General features: G+C 41.9%; 1 protein-coding gene across 1 annotated transcript in view; it reads right to left on the minus strand.

Annotated features, from left to right (window-relative positions):
* The window catches only part of DNAAF1 (dynein axonemal assembly factor 1), a 41,926-nt gene continuing 20,143 nt past the window's right edge, over positions 1-21,783 (minus strand). The window contains 12 exon segments of the mRNA XM_020989267.2: positions 1-1,333; positions 3,214-3,574; positions 5,418-5,480; positions 6,002-6,102; positions 7,346-7,423; positions 7,426-7,614; positions 9,295-9,461; positions 10,191-10,312; positions 10,940-11,106; positions 11,225-11,446; positions 15,680-15,771; positions 16,824-16,959. Of these exon segments, the coding sequence (XP_020844926.1) occupies positions 1,227-1,333; positions 3,214-3,574; positions 5,418-5,480; positions 6,002-6,102; positions 7,346-7,423; positions 7,426-7,614; positions 9,295-9,461; positions 10,191-10,312; positions 10,940-11,106; positions 11,225-11,446; positions 15,680-15,771; positions 16,824-16,959 (1,805 nt within the window). The 3' untranslated portion in view covers positions 1-1,226.

A 21,783-nucleotide genomic window follows, 5' to 3' on the forward strand; every position in this document is an offset into this window, starting at 1 on the left:
CTACTTGTAATGTTGTTTTACACTCACAAAATTGGTAAAAATAGTTTAGAAAGCAACAGAATTCAATGTCAGCAGGGCTATGAGAAAACAGGCACATAAATCATGGATGGGATAATATACCGATACGACTTGGCAATGTGCAATAATAGTTACAAAACTGAGCATACACCAAGGGAATGGATGTTATAAAAAAAAGTAAAAAACAAATAAAATAAAAATAAAGATCTAACTTTATAAAAACATTCATGGCTGCTTTGTTTGTAATACCAAAAAATTGAATTATTGGGTCCATGATTAGGATATAACTAAATAAATTGTGACATATCAGTATAGAATACTATTGTGCCATTTAAAATGACAAATATGAAGAGTACAAAGAAATATGGAAATTTTATGTAAAATGAGACAAAATAAAGTTAGCTCAATTAAAACATACCCATTTTGTTCAACTAAATTAAAAAAAAAACACAAACCAAACATATTTCATACATGTTCAGACAATGAAGAGAATGTTATTTATAACATTTTGTTAAAGTTTACATTCTGTTACCAATTTTTCTTCTTTTTTTATTTTTATCAAAAAGATAAATAGTTCAGATTTTATGGTTTGGGGGACTTACTCATAGTATCTTGCACACAGAAGGGGCTTAATAAATATTTGTTGAATGGAACTGAACATACTGTTTTGTACTGTTAAAGAAGTGTTAAGTTTATAATAAGATAATAATTTGTTCCAAATTTATAAGCAAATGTTAGGATAAATATGCCTTCAGTGTATGTTTCAAGGATAGAAGTACACATGAAAATAAACACAGATTCTCAAAATTGATGTTGAAATTTTTATAAAGTTCCAAAGGAAAACATATAGTTAAATAATATGGTAAACCAAAGTTAAACAGAAAAAAATAAAATCACACACTATGAATTTGGGGCATACTGTTTCACATACTCTACAAAAACTAAAAGAATAAGTCAACATTCTAAACAGACAGATCGATTCAACTTTAGCTATCACCTATAGGTACTTGTCAGAGGACAAGCCTGGTGCTCTCCCTTAACAACAAGACTGCTGCATCTTTTTTCCCCACCCTCACGCTACTGATCTGGAAATAGTACTCTCTGGATGGTGGGGCAATGCCAAATAATCAGCACACCTTAAAACTGGTGTGCACATACACCTGTGGGAAAATAAATGCTAACTGTCCCACACTGTCTATCTTTGATATTTAATCTAATCCAAATTCAATGTCTTCGTTGCCTTCCTTGATCCCATGCACAATGAAATTTTCAGTCTCTGTCAAAAACTGCACCTTATTTTTTGAAGTATCACTTCCTGTTGAAACATAATATAAAATATCAGTCTTATTTCTGAAAAATATTTCAGACATAGTTACTGAAACCTGTTTATTCTGTTAAAAGAGAAGTTAATATACACAGAAACTTCATGATTCAATGATATTCATGGCATCTTTATACACATATTCACTGTTTAACAGAAAATTGTTTAATATAATTCTGAACTTCAGTAATTTATGAAGTCACAGATTTATTCTTTGGAAATATCCCATGCTGGCTATTTAATCCATCTAACCATGTTGGTTAGCCCCTATAACATGCTAAGGCAACATCCTATTCATAGGGTCCAGTGATATTCAACACTTTGCCAGTTTCAACAGAAGCCATATTGATGCGCTAACAGTATTAATGAGCATGCCCATAATTTAAAAAATAGAGTGGAAGTCAAACAGGAATCATTTACTCATTTATCAGAATCGTTCAGCAAGGATTGAATGAATTTTTGGTTCTTAGCTTTATCTGTTGTTATCCTTCCCAATTCAAGAAAACTTTAACAGATTGTCCATGTGTTTGTCATCAACAAGAGAATCATTCCGAGTGTAGGAATGACAGTCCATGGGATAGAACTAGTGTAAAAAGTTCAAGTTATTTGAAGTTAGTGAAGAATCACTGAAGTTATTAGGTCAATTTTTCCTTCTATGATGTGACCGATGTGTGAGGCAGATGACAACACTACCAGAATTTCTGCCATTAGACTGTATTATGTTTTCATCTTCAATGTTTTCACTTGTTGTGAATGATTATTAAAAATTTGAATTTGATTACTAAAATTTCATGTTATTTCTTTATTAAGTATGTGATTTAAAAAAGTTTTGTTTTGTTCTTTAGTAGAATTTTGTTTTACTATACCCAGAGAACCAGCTCCTCTAGGAGTAATATATTCTCTGTAACCAGAGCTCTGTAATGGACGTAATCTTGCTCAGCTTCTCAAAGGAAGGCTTTTTGGATGAGGTGTTATGGCTATTCTAATTGGAATTATCATATGGTCCAGAGTAAGGGATGCCACACCAAAATGGCACAGCAAAGGGGAAAGCCAGGATTTGAGTAACGTCGTTCACCTGGTAGACGCGATCTGTCTTGGTCAGAGGTAAGACTATGGGACCTAGCATGGGAGACAGATGTTTGAGGCCTTGTGCTGGCACTCACTATCTGTGTGATCCTGGGAAAGTTATTCAGTTTGAGTCCCAGTAACTTCATCTGTAAAATGGGGGAAATAACATACTATCTATCTCATAGGCGTTACTGTGAAGGAAGCAGGAGGGAATCCTTAAAGCATTACTAGATAAGTCTAAGTAACCTAGTATTATTACTAGATATCAAAGTACCACCCAAGGGTAACAGGGTCCACAGTATTAGTTTTATACTCCCAATCCTAATCTAGTGACAGAAATGTCAAAGCTGGATTAAATTTTACCTCACAGAGTTAAACTGGGTTTCATAAAGATTTAAACATGGCAGACTAAGAGCTGTCTTTTGGATAGGAAGCATAGAAGGATTCCATAATGAAACAAACTCTAGATTATATTAGGGCATTGATTTCTACCTCACAGCTGAGAATCTGCCATTTTAAATTAAATATTACAGGTACCACATAGAGGACAGCACGACAGCCATTTGTGATTAGTAACAGGCAGCCTGGGCCCAGCTCTATGGGACAATGGGTCTTTGGCGGCCTTACCTTCTTCACTCTATAAACTGAAGGTGTCTGACCAAATGACCTCTCAGCTCCCACCTCTTCCAGCTTTAAATCCCCTAAGCATGGCCAGATTCTTCCCTCAGAGACTGTTTTCAAAGTTATACCAGTATGTTTTCAGTGAAAAAACAAACCTCTTATATACCTAGGAAGAGCCACATTACCTGGCAAAGAGAGTGAAGCCCGAGCATCATTCTGGTCTACGCCGGAAAGAGTTTGCTGGTTTTCTTCACTGCAGGCTGGGGACACCAGTGACTCCTCTAGTGGATTTTTACTGATCTCCTGAATCAATGGTTCTGACAGCTTTGTGTGGTCATTTTTGGTCTCAAAGTCCCTGTTTGATTCTGCTTCCAGTATTTCTGTAAGGGGCGTGATGGCTTTCTTTGAGGTATCTTTAGAAATTTTAAATATATTAGAAAGTGTATCTGCGGACATTTTCTCCTGCATTGCGCAGCCTTCCTCCAGTTCGGGATCACTGTCATCACTTGCTCCAGAAATTATTTCAATTTTTGGAAAAGAAGCTTTCTAGTAAAAGGAAAAACAAGATATACAATTTGAAAACCTATCACTGTAGCACTACCTTGACACTACCACAAGAGAGGAGGCGTGTGTTATCTGCTGATGGAACGAGGCCTGAAAGCGTGGCCCAGGAGCCCCCCTCCACTTGCTCCGGGGTGGCAGTCACATCCCCATCCACTGCTGACACATAAAGCCTTCCACAGCCCCATTGCTCACCTCCTGTCACCTACCACACTCCAGTGGCTCTCCTGTTCTGGTCCTGCCCCCTCCTGCCTCTCCACCCCTTTGTACAGCCCTGGGCCTGGAATGCACGCTATTTTCATCCCTATCTCTTAGAAATCCCAGTTTCCTTCAAAGATGAATTCGAGCATCACCTCCTACATGAAGTCTCTCATGTCCTCCCAAAACCTAGCGCTTGACCCAAAGTAGATACTTAATAAATGCAAGGGGATTGTTTATACTTCCTTTACAAGTTATGTATATGGGTGCAAAAAGTCTCTGATGGCATAGTGGACCAATAGTTTTGACTAATCTTCATCACATCACACATGTCTCATATCTCTTTCTCTCTTTACTCTCTCTACACACGTGGTCTTATACACATATAAAGGACTGCTACACACATATTACAGAGACATAGTAAACAGACATATCTTGGCATATCTTTAATCAGTTCTGCAAAAACACATCAGGTGAAACAATACTACAGGGGGCAGCCAGTTCCACGGGAACAGTATTCTAAGTGAGTGACGAGCCAAATGATATTGCAGTGGAGTTGGGTACAATGCATTAATGATGTTACTTCAAAATAGATTGTAAAATTACACGAGGTGTCTGCATTATCATAACGATAGCTCTTTCCTTACAAGCGTAAGAGATAGACAGGACACCTGTTATTATTCCTAAAGTGAAGCTCAAAGACACGAGGTGGCTGCTGTAAGGAAGGGGCCAGCCATCCCACTATCTGCCACCCAAGTGCCGCTCACAGGGCGGGCAAGGCAACTGAGCCGCAGCAACGAGGCCAGTCAGGCCCTCCCCATGACATCCTGACCACCATCTCCCCTCTGACCCCGAGGAAGACACGGCCCAGGACTCAGCCGGAAGGCTTGGGAGCAGCAATGCTCCCAGCCCCGTGTCTGTCCACAGTCATGATCCCAGGAGGCGATCCCCCTGGCAACGCAGGCTGGCCACAGCTCCCGAAGGTGCAGAAAGGAAAGCCGTCGCCCAAGGCGCTTTTGGCACCTGCTTTGCTGCTGCATCCTAAGGACTACGGGACCTTTCTATCCAACTTACAGCAGGAACCTCCTAGCTGACTTGTCTCCTGCATTAGAATGAGAGTTCCTGGAGACCAGGGGCTGGCTGACTTTTCTCTGCATACCTCAAACTTAGCAAAGCACTGCCCAAATGAAAACATGCTACCGATTCATTCATTCATTCATTCATTCATTCATTCATTCATTCATTCATTCATTCATTCATTCATCTCTGAAATGACTGGCCCAAGGCCACTCGGTGTCATAAAAGTCAGGATTCCAAACTCCTGACTCCAAAGTTCAGCTCACCACCTTTTCTCTCAGCTTTCAGTTAAGTGGTTAATTTGAAAATATACTATATCAACTATAAGTGACTAAATAATTTCCTATTTTACATCGATCAATAAATGATTCACATGGCATGCATTGATGAAGAAAATGTTACACAGTTAAGAAAATGTTAAAGAATTCATTGTGCTGCATTTGTGTTATAAAGTTTTACTTTGTAGACTCAAGTATTAAAATATGGCTCAGAATTATGGTATTAAACCAAATATGTAAAGGGAAAATAAACTCATATCATTGATGACACTTACGTTTTCATCTGAATTTTCTGGAAAGGTCTCATTAACTTCTATATCTTCTAAATCAGGCAGATCCTGAAGAATTAAATTACAAAATGTCACCAGGGAAGGGAGTGGGGTGGGGCAAAAATGTCCCAAGAATTTTGTCAGAGAAACACATTCCCAAGGTTATTCCCACCATGCAAATTGAAGTAGAAAAGTGGGGTGATTACTAATAATGGCCTCGCTACCTTCCATCCTCTACTATCTGGATATTTTAAATAAAAATGTTGAATATTCACAGAATATTAGAGATGGAAGGGGACCTCGAGATCCAGTCCAACCCTATATTTTAAAAAGGAGAAAATGGAAACTGAGAAAGGTTAAGTTACTAGCCCAAATTCCTATGACATGTTAGTGGTAGAGTTGAGAATAGAACCCAGTCCTCTGATTTTCAGTCTTGTGTTTTCCATAATGCACCAACCAGTGCCCTCTGATGAAGTGACATAGTAGTTGGCTGTGTTACGGAAAGACTGACTTGGGAGCTGAGCCATATTTGACTAGATAGCCTACTAATTATAAAACAAATATTAATCACCATGGCAACCATTACATACATCAATGAAGAGCTTGTCATTTGCCTCCAATTCAAAGGTTTCTAACTCCTCAGCTCCATCCACTTCTGCCTTTTCTGTAGTCAGAGCTTTTAATGTTGATTCTAAGGAACAGTAAACATTGCATATATCCTGGAATTAATTTTGTAGGCTGTTTTCTAGTTGTTAAACAGAGGAAAACAGGTCTAAGAGTAAGATGGACAAAGGAAAATAGTCCCAAGATCTAGGATGAAGGGACTGTGGACAAGGACAAGACACTGAGGTTAGAAAGGGCCACCCCCACCATAAAAAGAAACCTGGGAAAAGCTGTACAAAATAAGGCAAAGAGAAAAATTCAAGAGTAGAAGAGTAAGACACATCTGCACTATATGACCCCACAGAAGGAGCTGTAAGTATGGATGAACAAAGAATCTGGATGAGGGCCTGAAGTGACTCAAGAATTACCCTGCCGCTTGGTGTGGTGAATGAACTGAAATGTCAAAATCACTAAGCATGTTCAGTTGGTTGTATTGATGATCAACGTTAATCTCCTAATAAAGCATCTTTAAAAAAGGAAAGGGCCCCTCCAGGACAGATGCTAATAAGAATCCATGTCCTTTGGATGGTATTAGTGTATACAGGGTCATTTGGAGACCTGGTACTGAGACAATGGCTCCTCCTTGTCGGGCCCTAGGAAACCACCAATTTAAAATGTTACCAACCTAACAAATATAAGCAGCCCCCTTGGAACCTGAGGGATTATGAAAGGCTGTTATCAAGAACAGAAGTGAGGCTGCAATGGCTGGAAGGCCATCCCTCCCCCCAGCCCCTGATCCTGCATTTACCAAGCTGCCTCTCAACAGGCCTCAGTGCCAGAAGGGCATGGGCTGGCCTGGGGGGGGTCTCTGTGGCAGGCACAGCTATGGGTCCTCCAAGATGGAGGCTGACAGGCAGGGTGAGGAAGGGGAAGTCTTAAAAAGACCAAGAGGACAGGGAGGGAAGAGGTGGGATGAGTGCAGCCTGGGGTGGGGATTACCTGGAGCTGGCTGGACCTCTCCAGGTCACGGCCAACAAGACGTTGCTCAGGGAGAGCTCTGGATTAGCCCGAGTTTAAGGCAATGACAAAGACCTGGAGAACCGGGCAAGCTCACTTTGTACCATTTGACTACCTGTGTTTATTCTACCAGGACATTCCCACCTTCCAGACATTTAAGGATAACTTGGATACTAAAGAACACTTCACTTGACTCTCGGGTCTGATCTGTTTATTGTTGACATCTCTCAGCAGATGTTCCATTCTCTAAATCACTCACTGGGGTAAGGCCTGGCTCTGCTCTGGGCTCGGGCTATCTCTTGGCTGGCAATTACCTTCCTGTGCAGCTCTGGGGTCTGGGTCTGGTCTTGTGTCTTTTGCTGGAAAGTCTGGGTCTGAACCCTTCTCCTGGCTTCTCCTCGAGCTTCAGTAGGTGCCTTACTTTTCACACTGGAGTCTTCAGGAAAGGCTTCATCCCGGGCCTCAAAACTCTGTTGGACAAACTTCTCTATCTTCTGCCTCCTGGCTTCCTCAGCAGGGGGCTGCGGACCTCCCTCTGTGCCTGGATCAGCGCTCACCGTGTTGTTTGGTGGTGGAATCTCTCCTACATGAAGTCAGAGAGTGAAAAAGAGGAGCATTTCAGGCTTATGTCTGGGCAAATGTTAGGAAGTGATGGGGGATCTGATGGGGCGTCAGCTGTAAGACAGGGAGCCCTCCTAAATGTGCAGTCGACACCCACTTCCTTCACTTCCCTACACACCACGGGCTGTGAGGAGGCGCAGTGGGTAGAGCGAGCATCGGACATGGAAGCTCAGGAATCAGGCCTTGGACACTGATGAGCTGTGTGACCCTGGGCAAGGCACAACCTCTGCTTGCCTCAGCTTCAGCTTCCTCATCTGTAAAACGCAGATCACAAAAGCACCTCCCTTCCAAGGTTGCCCCAAGGCTCAAATGAGATAATATGTTGGTAAAGCACTTTGTAAATCTTTAAATGGGATGCACAGGTGCTAGCCATGATGGGGATGGTGACCACTATTCTACCACCCCAGCCCAATGGTCTGGGCAGTGTCCTTCAGGGAGGCCAGAGCACTCACTAGCTGGCTCCGAGTGGGAGCTGGGGTCTGTCAGCCCCAAAGGTGTGCACAGAACCCCAACACCCAAATGGAAGTCGGCACCAAGAGGGATAAAACTGAAGTAGACCCACATCCGAGCCTTCTAGGAGCGTAGGACCTCACTGGGGAGGTGATGTACACGTCCTCGAAGGTGTTGATAACAGCACCAAGTAATATATAATAAGTACCCATGATTCATGACTCACAAATGTCCTAGGTCACTGACTCCCAATGCAGGCGCCTGTGTGAAGGGGTCACTGCGAGGGATCGTCAGAGCAGCCTGGGACAGTGGGTAGAGGACGGTTGGACGTGGAGTCAGGAAGCTGTGAGCTTGAATGCTGGTGGTTGGTGTGGGGACTACTTCTCCTAATGCTTAATTACAAGCTGCTCTGACACAGCCAATGTCAAGATTGGCCTGACACTGAGCTGGCCAGGACCCTCTCTCCAAGGAGCAGGACCAGGCAGCTTGTGGTCAGGGCCATCTGAGGAATTTTCTCCTAACCTCTTTCACCTTACTGAGTAGAACCTGTCAGCTCCTGACATAGCCTTCAAGAGCCCAGGGCTGCTTCTGCGTCAGGAAAAAGTATCCGACAGAAGGGAGTAAATGGAGAAGACAAAATAGTCATCATCATCATCATCATCATAATTTTTAAAAATTGATTTAAAAAACTCAGTGAGGTAAAAGCACTTAAATTAGTATAAAATTATGAATTTAAGAACTTAAATGAATTAATACAATTTATTTAATTATATGATGAGTTATTTTCTAGATCAACAAGGGTTATGTTGAAAAATTAACTCTTTTTCAAAGTCTGAGTCAAATTTTTCTCCACTTCTGACCAAGTCCTGTCTGCCAATCTACAGATGAGCTGAGTTGAGGCAATTACAGACAGGCTACCTTAAGACAAGGCATATTAGGTTAAGGTTATCAGCCAGTGAAAGAGGGTACTTTCATCTGTCTAGGGAGCTCTCAGTGTACAAATTCCTCCGCTGATGCACACCAGCAATTTACCCAAGCTGTCCGAGGCAATGAATAATTAAGTGACACGCCCAGGATCACACAGCCACAAGATGTTCACACCCACGGGAACCCAGGTCGTCCGGGGCGAGCTGCCGGGCCAAGCTGCCCAATGGGCCCTGTTGGGGACTGCCACTTTCTCTACCCACAATACCTTTTTCCTCCATTTCTTTCTGTTTCTTTTTCTCCATTGCTCTTCGCCTAATCATGGCCAATGCATCAATGCTCTCCTCAATTTTCCTCCTTTCTTTGGTTTCCCACTTCCTCCTTTCTTCCTTCTCAGCTTCACTCCCTCCCTTAGCCCAGGCTTCTGCACACGCTCTATTTAGAAGAGAAAAGCACAGAATTCCTCAGAAAAACTTCGGGGTGAGGTGTGTGAGATTCATAAATCTGTAATTCAAAAGAAAATAAGAGCAAGTATTTGGGCGACCAAAAGGTTGCTTTCTCTCAATGGAAAACTAGTGAACCTATTTATAGCCATTCTTTGCGTACAGGAAAGAAAACAGGTTACGGGTTAATTTTTCCTTTTCAAAAAGCCACCTGCCTTCACATCTTCCTTAAAGTCCCAGGCTGCCGTTACGGAGGTGGGCTCTGGAGGCCCTGCCAGGGAATGCCGGCCCAGTGACAGATGGTGCGAACGTGTCTTAACACACTAAACTAGTCTCTAAAGCAGATCTACTTCGTGAAGCTGGTTTGAGTGAGTGTGTATTTGAAAATGTGGAGTAAAACTTTCTTCAAAATGCTCTGTATTTCAAACTCTTCGAATAAAAAGCTAAGTTATTAAAGCACGAAGATTAAAATTTACCCAGTGAATACAGCACTTGAGACTGGGTTCGAGTCCCACTTCTAGTCACTTAACAATCCACGTGACTACAAGCGACTAAGCAATGTCTCTGAACCTCCGTTTCCCCATCTGTAAAATGGGATAAAGTATTCATACCTTTCTTCATAGGGGTGTTTGGAAGATCAAATGGGATGTTTGTGAAAATGACGGGAACTATGAGGTGAAGAGGCAATGCTGTCTATTAAATTCATCATCATCACTTTTACCTGTCCTTTGGAAACACTGGCCTATCATCCAGGTAGGTCAAGACCTTGAGTCGAACGGTAACAGTTCTTCTGTAGTGCGGAATGTTCTTAATCACTGTGTTTCCCATCAAATTCAGTACACGCTACGAGCAAAGAAGCACAATAAAATTAATGGCAATGAAACTGATATGATTCAGATAGTTCTGCGTTCTATGCATTAAGAAGCTATGAATTTATGAGATATATCTGCACAAAAAAGTCATGTCTTATCAAATCCTTTATCAGATAATTTAGGAATTGCTTTTTTATTAGAATTCTTCAGGTAACTGAACGGCCCTTTCTTTGACTGTGTAGCCATGGTTTGACATTTTATTCATGAGGTTTTCAAGAATAATGCAAACTGTTCTATAACTAAATGATGATTAAGGCATCTAATGGTAAAAGTGGATATAGAGCTGAGCTTGGAGTCAGGAAGACCTGAGTTCAAATTCAACCTCAGATACTCACTAGCTGGGTGACCTTGGGCAAATCACTTACCTCTGTCTGCCTCAGTTTCCTCATCTATTAAAATGGGGAACATGCATAAAACTGCAGAAAATTTAATGTTATTAGGCTACAGTTATAGATTCTTAGCTCCTTTGAGAAGAGGAAAGACTTCATTCCATCCCAGCACCTCTGAGAGTCCCTAGCACTTGGGAGGTGCTTAATAGATCCTTGTTGATCGGCTGATGGATAGAATGGGTGAAGGCTAATTGACTAGGCTTTGTTACCAAATCAGGCATGGCTTCCAGGACACAGAGGATATCCGGGTCACTCAGCCTGTTGTTGGAAAGGTCAAGAACACAAATACTTGAGCAGTCCTTGAGGTGCTGAATGTCTTCCACGGTCTCTAGGTGATTGTTGGCAATCTGCAGTGTGTTCAGAACTGGTAGGCAAGCTGAAAGATAATTACAGCCAGATTAAAGGGTAAACACTGAAGATTACAGAAAAGGTTCGGAAGCAGGAAAGTAATGGACATGATGAGAAATTGACACTTAACACATGGCACTTCTTACACAGGTTCTCGATGGTTTTGATATAGTTATTACTGAGGTTGAGGGAATCCAGTTTTTTCAAGGGTTCGAGGTTCTCAATTTTATGAATTAAATTTAATTGCAAGTAGAGGCAACGCAATTCTGTCTGTGCCTGCAGGTTCTCAATTTTCTGTATCCCATTACATTCTAGCCAAAGACACCGTAATCCTGTATACTCTTCCAGGTTCTCAATGCAGTCAAAACCTAGAGCAAATGAACATGCAGATGAAGCTAAAGGGAACTGGATGTCAGCACAGCGAGAATTAGAGACACATCACTTAAAAGCATAACTACTACCACCTGGGTCACGGCCTGGTCCACAGTGTAGGATGCTCCAGGCCCTCTGTGAGGGTGCCAGCTTTATCTCATATTTTTCCTGTCCCCATGCTCTATAGTCCAGATAATCTGGACTGATCTCTGCCCTGCTGTTTCCTCTTGGAAGCTTTCTGTAATGTCCTTGGACTCGACATAGCGTTTTGTGATATATCCCTTTAAAGTAGGTATGATGAAATTTTATGTATGAGAATAACCTATGTTTATGTCTTATGACTCTACTACATCATAAGCTCTACAAGAGTAGGGGCTATTGTCTTCTCTAAACTTTGTAATTCCTCTAGGACACACGCTTGTTGTTTGAACAAAGCAGGCTCTCAATAAACGTTTGTGGAATGAATGACTATCTAACTCAGCCTACTGTTCCATGCCCTTGACAGCATAACAAAAGAACTTATGGAAGAGTATCACTGACCTCCCCGATGCTGAAATCCAAAAGGTAAAAAGGAAGGTCCAAATGTACTTCCCCTATTCTATATCTGCCATTCTAACACCTGTATTCAAACCTCTTCGGAAACACTTTCTATTTCCAACCCATCTTCCCCCACTCACGGCAGCAAGGTGCTATGCTGAGTATGTGTTGTATAAAGTGAGATATCTTTTTGTCCTGAAAGGGAAAAAAGCCACAAGAGAGGAAGATGGGCCCTGCAAGTGAATGAGACTGCCACGGTGACTGCAGAAGCATTTATGACTGAAATCATCTTTTACAAGAAGCCTTTACCAACCCTTCTTAATTCCAGTGCTTCCCCTCTGTTGATGTTTTCCTATTTATCCTGCATAGAGCTTGCTTTGTGTGTGTGTGTGTGTGTGTGTGTGTGTGTGTGTGTGTGTGTATATACACACACACACATATATATATATATATATACACATATATATATACACATATATATATATATACACACACACACACATATATATATATATACACACACACACACATATATATATATATATATATATGTATATTTGTTTACGTGTTGTCTCTCCCATTGGACTGTGAGCTCCTTGAGGGCAGGGACTGTCTTTTGTCTGGTTTTGTATCTCTGGTGCTTAGCACAGTGCCTGGCACACAGTAGGCACTTATGGATGGATTAGCACCTCAGTTCTTCATCCTGCTGTGTCCTAGCTTCCCCTCCCTCCACCACCTGGATCTTTTCCCTGAAGTCCATGCCCCCTGCCCTTCTCTTTTACCTGCTTGTCCATTCTTAGCTCCAGATGACCAGGATTCCCAGCCACTGTTGCTCTAAGCCTGTTCCCTCACTTTCTAACCAGAGTTTGAAAGGTCTGGTGCCCAAGGATGGTTGGGGGAAAATGAAGGAGGTATAAAACAGAGAGAAAAATGAAGGGAAAAGAAGGAAAAAAGGATTTATATAGTGCCTACTATGTGTCAGGCACTGTCCTGAGCACTTTGCAAATATAGTACCTCATTTGATCACAACACCCCTGTGATGTAAGTGCTATTATCATACCCATTTTACAGTCAAGGAAACTGAGGCAGACAATGGTTAAGTAACTTGCCCAGGGTCACCCAGTTAGTTTGTGTCTGAGGCTGTATTTGAACTTAAGTCTTCCTGACTCCAGGCCCAGTGCTCTATCATACTGGCTTGCTCTGAAGCAAATATCAATCTAGTATCACCTAAAGCTGATCATAATAGGATGGGCAAAATATATACATGATTGATCCTGTTTTAGGTCTATGATTTTTTTTTTTTGTAGAAAACCCCCCAGGCCCCAGAGCTAGGCTGCTGGGGTTATAGCCTTGGCTAGGCTTCTTACTGGCTCTCATCTCAGGCAAGCTGCCTCCCTGGCTCCAGGCATCGGGTTCCTCATCTTTCAAATGAGGTGGGGTGGAGTGGGGTTAGCCCACAGTTCTCATGTCTAAGGTATCAGCCCTGTGCTTATAAGCTGGGTGAATGCCAAGGCTGGTAGAGAGGAGAAAGTACATGGAGATGAGAGGGAACGGGGGAGGGGGGGTGGGAGGGTGGGTGGTACATGAGAGGTATTTCAGCTGGAAAATTAATTAAAATTCAGCAAGTATTTATTAAGTGCTTACTATGATTCAGCATTGTGCTAGAGGTCATGGTGGTTACACAAGTACGTGATGACACTGGCTCTTAGGGAGAGCTTACTTTCTGTCTTTTGAGGGCAGAGGAGTTGGCATGAAATAATTAGTGAAAACAATGAAAAAGCATTTTTAACTGCTACATTGCACATAATTAGGGGACAGAATGTGTGGTTCAGATACTAATAGTTTAAAGAATAAAATAAAAATGAAGTCAGAAAATAGAGAAGGCCTTAATGGGCTTACAGGGCTTTCTGGAGGTGGAAGTCACATGGGCCTTGAACAATCAAAGAGCATCCCTCATATGAACAATGCCATGGGTAAACAATTAATGAAATTAATGAAAGTGTAAGGGGCGGGGGGAGACTGGCCTGGCTGGAAGATTGGGTTAAGTGGGACCAGGTTATGGAGAGCGCAAAACCAACATGAAGCATTTGGATTGGATACGATGGACAAGGAGTTGTCACTGCAGGCTCTTAGACAGTAACATGAACATAGATTTAGGAAGCAGTTTTTGTCTGGCCTTTCTATACAGGATGAACTCAGGAAGGGAGAGGTAGAAATAGTGAAGTTGGCAAGTTTTCACAATAATCTAGTTGTGGTACTTGGAAGGCTGAAGGGTCAGATGAAAGGTCAGGTCTGAAGGGAATGACCTGGAAATAAACAGCTCTTAGTTCAACCCATGAGATCGGAACAAGACAAAACCAAGTGCCCACAAAATGACAGCATTGCATTTGAGGAACCCCTATCTAGCTAAGCCTATTACGGTTTTATTGACATTGTTGTACTGGAAATGGTTTTCCCAAAAAGTGTAAATCCACAGTGACTCTAGTTCACCGGGATGGGACTTTCTCTTTAGTGGAGACGATCAATGTCTTGTGCCTGTGTGAGGGGCAGAGCAGAGGTGGCTAGGGCAGGAGAGGAGAGCTCCTCTGCTTTCTTCAAGCATTTGGTGTGCTTTGGGCTTCCAGAGAGAAGACGGCTGAGGCCTGTCCCACTTCAGGTTGCTGAGACTGTGGGAGGAAGCCAACATGAGGGGAGCTGGCAGTCTCCATCATGTGCCTGTCCCCAGACTGCAACACTAGAGACCTTGGGAACTTTTCCTTGAGTGAGCTCTGAGACTCTCAGCTGAGCTGAGTTATCTCATTCCCCGTGGGAGAGTGCCTTCACCCTGTGTTATCTGGGAGAGAGGGAGAGAGGGAGAGGGAGAGGGAGAGGGAGAGGGAGAGGGAGAGAGAGAGAGAGAGAGAGAGAGAGAGAGAGAGAGAGAGAGAGAGAGAGAGAGAGAGAGAGAGAGAGAGAGAGAGAGAGAGAGAGAGAGAGTGTGTGTGTGTGTGTTCTTTTGTATACTTTCTCTGATTTCTGTTTGCTATCAAATTGGATAAATAGGTTTCTTTGCGAATTTCTACATGTTTCATTGTGGAATTTGTATTTGATGGAAAGGGAGTCAAGCTTTGGATATCAAGGTGAGAGTCCTGCTTCCGCTCCCCACTATGCCCCTCTCTCCCTTGATGAAACCATTCAGAAGGTAGAGTTAATCTGATAAACATCCCTTAGACTGATAACATTTAAGGAAGCAAATAGGTCTAGTTCCAGCCCAATACTCTGCCTCTCTGGAGAGCAGAGTGAGCAAACTTCTGGCCCCAATTCCTACTTCCTTTATTAAGGAAACAGCAGTCAGGGCTGTTGCGAGGATCAAATGCGTTGTCTGTAAAGTATTTAGAGCACAGTACCTGTTACATATGACGTGCTTAATAAATGTTCATTTCCTTCCTTCCTACAAACCACGTATATACATGATCTCATTGACAGTAATCTTCAAAATGGGCAGAGAAGGTATTGCGAGGTTTTTATTCTCAGAGAAGAAGCTGAGGCCCAGTGAGCATCCCTTGCAGGAAGGTCACCCAGCCCACAAGGGAAAGGCTAGGCCTAGATCTTGGCTTTCTGACTCCATGCCCAGCCCTCTTTCCCCTCCACTCCAGATGCCTGCTAGGTTCACAGGTGAACTTTCCACGCCTGTCTGAAAACCGAAGCCTTACCTTTGAAGTGTAAATAAAGCGTGTCATTTAATGCTGGAGTCATATATAATTTTTGGTCCTTGCAAAGTTTTCTAAGGAAACTTTTAGTCATTCTGAAATCATAACAAAGTACATTAAGTGATTTTAAAATCGGTTATAAGATTTGTTAAACAATTTGGAACTATCCCACAAAGTTAAATGAAATTGTTCATTCCCTTTGATCCAGAAATTTTACTACTAGGACTACATCTCAAGGATATTATTGACACATATATATCAACACTCATCACTGTGCTATTTGTAACAGTAAAGAGATAGAAATAAAATATGTGGCCAAACAATTAGGGAATAAACATGTGAATCAAATGAAATATAGCTGTACCTAAGGGATGATAAATAGGAAGGATTTGGAGGAATCTGAGAAATTTTGAATGAAGATTACTAGAGGGCAAAGAAACCACCCACACTGTGACTCCACAACGCGAACAAGGTCGACATGGACTCATGGCAACAGAACTCTAGTTGGTCCCAACAGTCACGTACTGTTCAAATTAAAGGCTACATCCACTCCTTTCCTTGCTTTTTGCAAAGGGTGGGCTCTTGTTTGGGCATTGTTGGGAAGTGATTGCTAGATGAAAAGAAAATGTAACAATAAATTTTTAAAAAGAAACAGAAAATCAGGATGAATAAAAGAAAAAAGTGAGTGATGAGACATGGTCCCAAAGTATTTATACTGAAATAGTTAGGAAACTGGATGCCTGAAAGAGAACTGTTTAATTCTTTCCTTTTGAATGTGTCCAGCAGAGATATCAAATACTCTACAGGCAACCCTTCTGAGTGCCACCTGAACCAGATTAAAATGTAATTGGGGAATATTTAAGAAAATAATTGAAAAATACAATAGAATATCCATAATGAATGATACTGTGTGGTTTTCTAAGTCATTATGGAGCCCCAGGGATTTGAGTTTGATAACACTGATGTCTAGGATCAATAAATTTTTTTTAACATTTTTATTTAACACTGCTTACAGAGCATCTTCCAATAATACTTTTTAGGATAATTCTATCCTATCTAAGGAGATAGGAGCTCATTCCATACTACTTTCTTTTGTCCTAGTCTTCCACAAAAAATATCAAGAGGCTATCATTAAATGTGACATTACCTATGACAATTGTCTTTTTCGTTAGCTTTTTGGCTCGGTAAGTGAGCTTTTGAGCTCTGATCACCACTCTGCTTCTGCTCGTTTTGGTACCATTTTTCTGAAGAAGGATCTGTTGATTTCTCCTTAGGTTTAATCTCTGAAAGAGAGACATTTCTTTGTAATACAAGCAAAAGTTATATGCAATAATTTCCACAAAAAGGACTCCAATCATTAATTGAAGTTAATGTCAGCATTTTAAAGTCTGTTTGCAGTTAACGTCAGCATTCTAACAGAAAAAACAAAGAAAATGGGTAAATGTTTAATTGAGAGCTCCCCAGAAAAAAATGCACGCATGGACACTTTTACATTTAATCTGCATTATTACAGTTTTCTCCATCATTGTCTAGACCAAAGGTGGGGAACCTGCGGTCTCGAGGCCACATGTGACCTTCTAGGTCCTCAAGTGCGGCCCTTTGAATCCAAACTTCACAGAACAAATCACCTTAATAACAGAATTTGTTATGTAAAACTTGGACTCAGCCAAAAGGCCACCCCCAAGCACCTGGAAGGCCGCAGGTTCCCCACCCCTGACTCTAGACAATCAACAATGCATAGCAAGCCTTGGTTTGTAGCTTTGCTGAAGTATGAATGCTCCCACTGAAGGTTTCATCATCAGCTCTCAGGAGCTGGTGCGGCTCCTGTACAGCCCTGGGTTTGATGTTCATCACGCTGTACAGCTGAACTCATCTGGGGTCTCTGGAAGCTATTGTAGCACAACATAAACTCCAGTGGGGCCGACATCCAAGCTGTTCAAGAGTCCCAGCAGGGAGTGGGTGCTGTTTGTGTTCCAATAACAAACCTAGCTATTTGTGGAGAGGTTGATCACGAGGCGGTGAACGTTTTTGGCCACAAACATGCAAGGAATGGTGTGCTGAGAAGCAACAGGGCGATACAGGGAAGGAGGGCTAGGTCTGGAGTTGGACAAAGTGGCTTAGAATCCCAGCTCTGCCTCTGGTCACCCGTGTGATGCCAGGTCAGTCATTTAGTGTCTCTGTGGAGGGCCAGAGCTGAAGAGTCTAACATGGGATAAGGAATTTAGGTTAGAGTTTGACTCTTTCCTTTTCCTACCTGTAAGGACTTACTTATTTAGAATATTTGGCTCACCAACTTCTCATGCCTGGAAGGTGTTAGAATACTCTGCCCCTTGAACCTTGATGGCAAGGAGGTGTGAATAACTAAGGATGCACCTAAGGGCTAGGATTAGTCCCATAAGAATGGTGAGAACGCCTTGGGGATGACTGTTGGCTTTCACTATTTAAACTGGACCCTCAAAATAATAAATTGGCTCAGTCTCTCACTGACCCACCTGGCCCACATCTCTTCATTGCACACTTCTCCGTTTGATGCAACACTTAGTCGTGGGCGACATGTCTCTCCCATCAAGTGATGACCTCTCAGGTCCAATCTCCATCTAAGATTCTATAAGGTCATACTCCTATGGAAAGGGTTTCAGAGCTGCTTCTCAGAAGGGAAGGCGCCCACTACTAAAATCACTGACAAAACTCTGGACCCCTAAAGCAAAGGCCTGGCTAATTAACTGTCAATAGGTAATACACATTTATTGAGTGCCAGGTGTTGTGCTGAACACGGGGGAATCTAAAAAAAGGGCAAAAACCATAGTCCCCATCCTCAAAGAGCTCACAGTCTAAGGTGAGGGGGAGATAACATGCAAACACTTATATACAACATATTTATGTCTTTATTTGCTCGTTTATTTATTTATACACACACACACACACATCCACATATATATTTGGGACTTGAAGGAAGCCAGGAAACAGGATGAGGAGGAACACTGTTCTGTGGGAAGACAGCCAAAGAAAAGGCCCAGCGCTGGGAGCTGGAGTAGTTTGTGTGAGGGACAGCCAGGAGGCCAGTGTCTCTATCACACTGTGTGTGTGTGGGGGGGGCTATAAGGTGGAAAGATGGCAGAGCATCAGGAAACAGCACAGCAAGCTGCCCCTGAAAATTCCAGACAGACCCACAAAATGCACCAGATCAAATCCTGATGGAGAAATCCAAGAAAAAGTCACAGTTAGTCATTTTTCCAGCCCAGGTCTGCATTGGGAAACAGGAAAAGAGGTCTGTGGACACTGCAGAGACGGGGTCTGGCCAGAAGTGTGGGTGCCCAGACCACTCCAGTATAAGGAGAGATTGTGCACTAGGGCAAGAGGAGGCCTCAGAACCACGCCCACATACCCCTACACCCTCATAGGGCATGGCAACTCAGAAAGGTGCAGACGGCTTTGTTGCCCATTACCTGGATCACAGATCCAGAACAGACTGAGAAGGGGACCTACGCCTTCCCTCCCCCTCCCACTCCCCACAGCACCCCTCACTCCTGCAGAGAACAGTTCAAAAGTCAGCGGCAGTGGTGTGGCTCTGATCCCAGGAGCAGGGTCTCATTCCCAGCTTCTTGCCCAGTCTGAAGCCTGCACAGGAATAAGCAAGGCAGGAATCTCGATCAAAGGGGAGCCTGCAGTTGTCAAGATGAACCTGCAGAAGTTCCCACAGCTGATGCGGGCAGAGTCCTATAGCATTTCCTATTTCTCAGACCCAAACCCAGGTCAGGACAACAATCCAACTTTGCCCTGGATCAGACTACTCCTGGAGCACTGAAAGCTTACAGGTACCCAGACTGAGCTGTCGCTGAGATCCTGGAATAATACAACACACAATATTCCAAGAAAGCAGCAACAGGACCACTGCAGTCCTTGCCTCCATAACTGCCCCAGACCCAACCTCAAATCTGGAGCCAAGAAGTAGGCTGGAAGAATGAGCAAACAAAAAAGAACCCCCCCCATGATGAGCAAGGGATGTTCAAGACACAAACACAGAAGAGAGTAACTTCAAAACATCTACAAGTAAAGCCTCAGAGAAAAACATAGCTTGGGCACAAACTGAATTCCTAAACCACAGTTAAAGAACATTTTGTCAATGAAATAAGAGCACTACAGTAAAAAAGAAACGTGAACTACGAAACATAGGATTGGAAAGGGAATTAACAGCTTGGCACAGGAAGTACAAAATCTTGCCCAAACAATGAACGCCCTGCAAATTAGGACGGACCAAATAGAAGCCAATGGATGACTCCCATGAGGCAACAAGAAATAATAAAACAAAATCAAAAGACTAAAAAATAAATGAATAAAATATAAGAAATTTCAGACCAAAAAAACTGACAGAAAACACAGTGAAGAGAAAAAAAATCTAAAATTATCATACTACATGAATGCTATGACCAAAACAAGAGCCCAGGCATCATTTTTCAATAACTCTTAAGAGAAAATTAATCAGATCTCTTAACATCAGAGGGCCAATTGGAAATAGAATGAATCCACCAGTCACCTCCTGAAAAACACTCAAAAATAAAAACTCCCAGGAACATTATAGCCAAAATCCAGAGACTGCAGGTAAAAGTTTTATTTTTAATGCTTCAAGCACAGCCAGAGAGAAAGAATTCATGTACCAAGAAGCCACAGTCAGACCCCTAGGCACTTATTGCTAAGTTATACGATTTAGCAGTCACCATTATGAAATACAACATTTCTAGAAGGCAAAAGATACAGGCTTATGGCAGCAAAACCGAATATGCTACAGGAGGAAAATGGACCTTTAATGAAACAGAGAACTTCTAACCATTCCTGCTGAAAAGACCAGGGCTGCATAGAAACACTGAAGTTCAAACACAGAAGTTAAGAGAACCATAAAAAGATAAATGTGGTCAAATAATGATAAGGAATTAAAGATAAACTGCTTACATTCTAATATAAGGAGACAATATGAGTATCCTCTCTGAACCCTATCATCATCGGGGGTCACAGAGTGAGTTTAATTGGACAGAAGGCCTGGGAATGGTTCTATTATATATGTTGATGATCTTAAGAATAAAAAGAGAGGCTTTTTAAATTTTTCTTTCTCATGGTTTTTCTCTTTCATTCTGATTCTTCTTTCACAACATGACTAAAGTGGAAATATGTTTAATATGACTATACATGTATAGCTTGCCGTTTTGGGGAGGAAAGGAAGGAGAAAAAAATTTGGAACTCAAAATCTTATAAAAGTGAATGTGGAAAACTACATGTAATTGGAAAAAATAAAATCCTATTAAGTGGAAAAAAGAATATAAAGAGAGGGAAAGAGAAGTATACTTGGGAGGGAAATGAAAGGAAGATTAAGAAAAAATCTCCCATAATCAGGGTGCTTAAGTAGACATCTTTACAAGCAAGGAGGATGGGGTGGGGAGAGCAGCCGAGGTTCAAATCGCTGACGCTGGAATCACACTCTCATATGAACTGGTCAAAGGAGAGAAGAATACATATGTACACAGCTGGGTACAAACATGTATTTTATTCTACAAAGAAACAGAAAAGAAAGGGAGGAAGGGGGAAATAGAGGAATAGTAAATTAAAGGAGAGATTAGTCCTAAGCAAAACAAACTCCAAGGATGTGCAAAAACGTTGTAACTCTTTTTGAAGTATCAAAGAACGGGAATCTGAGGGGATGCCCATAAATTGGGGAATGGCTGAGTAAGTTATGGTACATAAAAAGGAACCAATATTACTGTACCATAGGAAATGATGAAGGGGATGATTTCAAAGAAATCTGGGAAGGCTTATACGAACTAATACAGAGTGAAGTGATCAGGGGCACAATTTATGGTAAAAAAAAATTTATGGTGACAAGAAATATGATAAAAATAAACAACTCTGAAAGTATTAGAAGCTCTGATCAGTGTCCAAACACAAATCCAGAGGATTAATGATAAAAAAGGCTCCCTTACCTCCTGATAGGAAGGTGTGGGACTCAGAGTAAAAAATGAGACATTTTTTGGACATGGCCAAAGTGGAAATTTATCATGTTTCACTAATTATATGTGTGTGTGTGTGTGTGTGTGTGTGTGTATACACAAGTATATGTA

The sequence above is a fragment of the Phascolarctos cinereus genome, unplaced genomic scaffold, assembly GCF_003287225.1.
Source record: "Phascolarctos cinereus isolate Bilbo 61053 unplaced genomic scaffold, phaCin_HiC Scaffold_2;HRSCAF=192, whole genome shotgun sequence".
Classification (NCBI taxonomy): Eukaryota; Metazoa; Chordata; class Mammalia; order Diprotodontia; family Phascolarctidae; genus Phascolarctos; species Phascolarctos cinereus.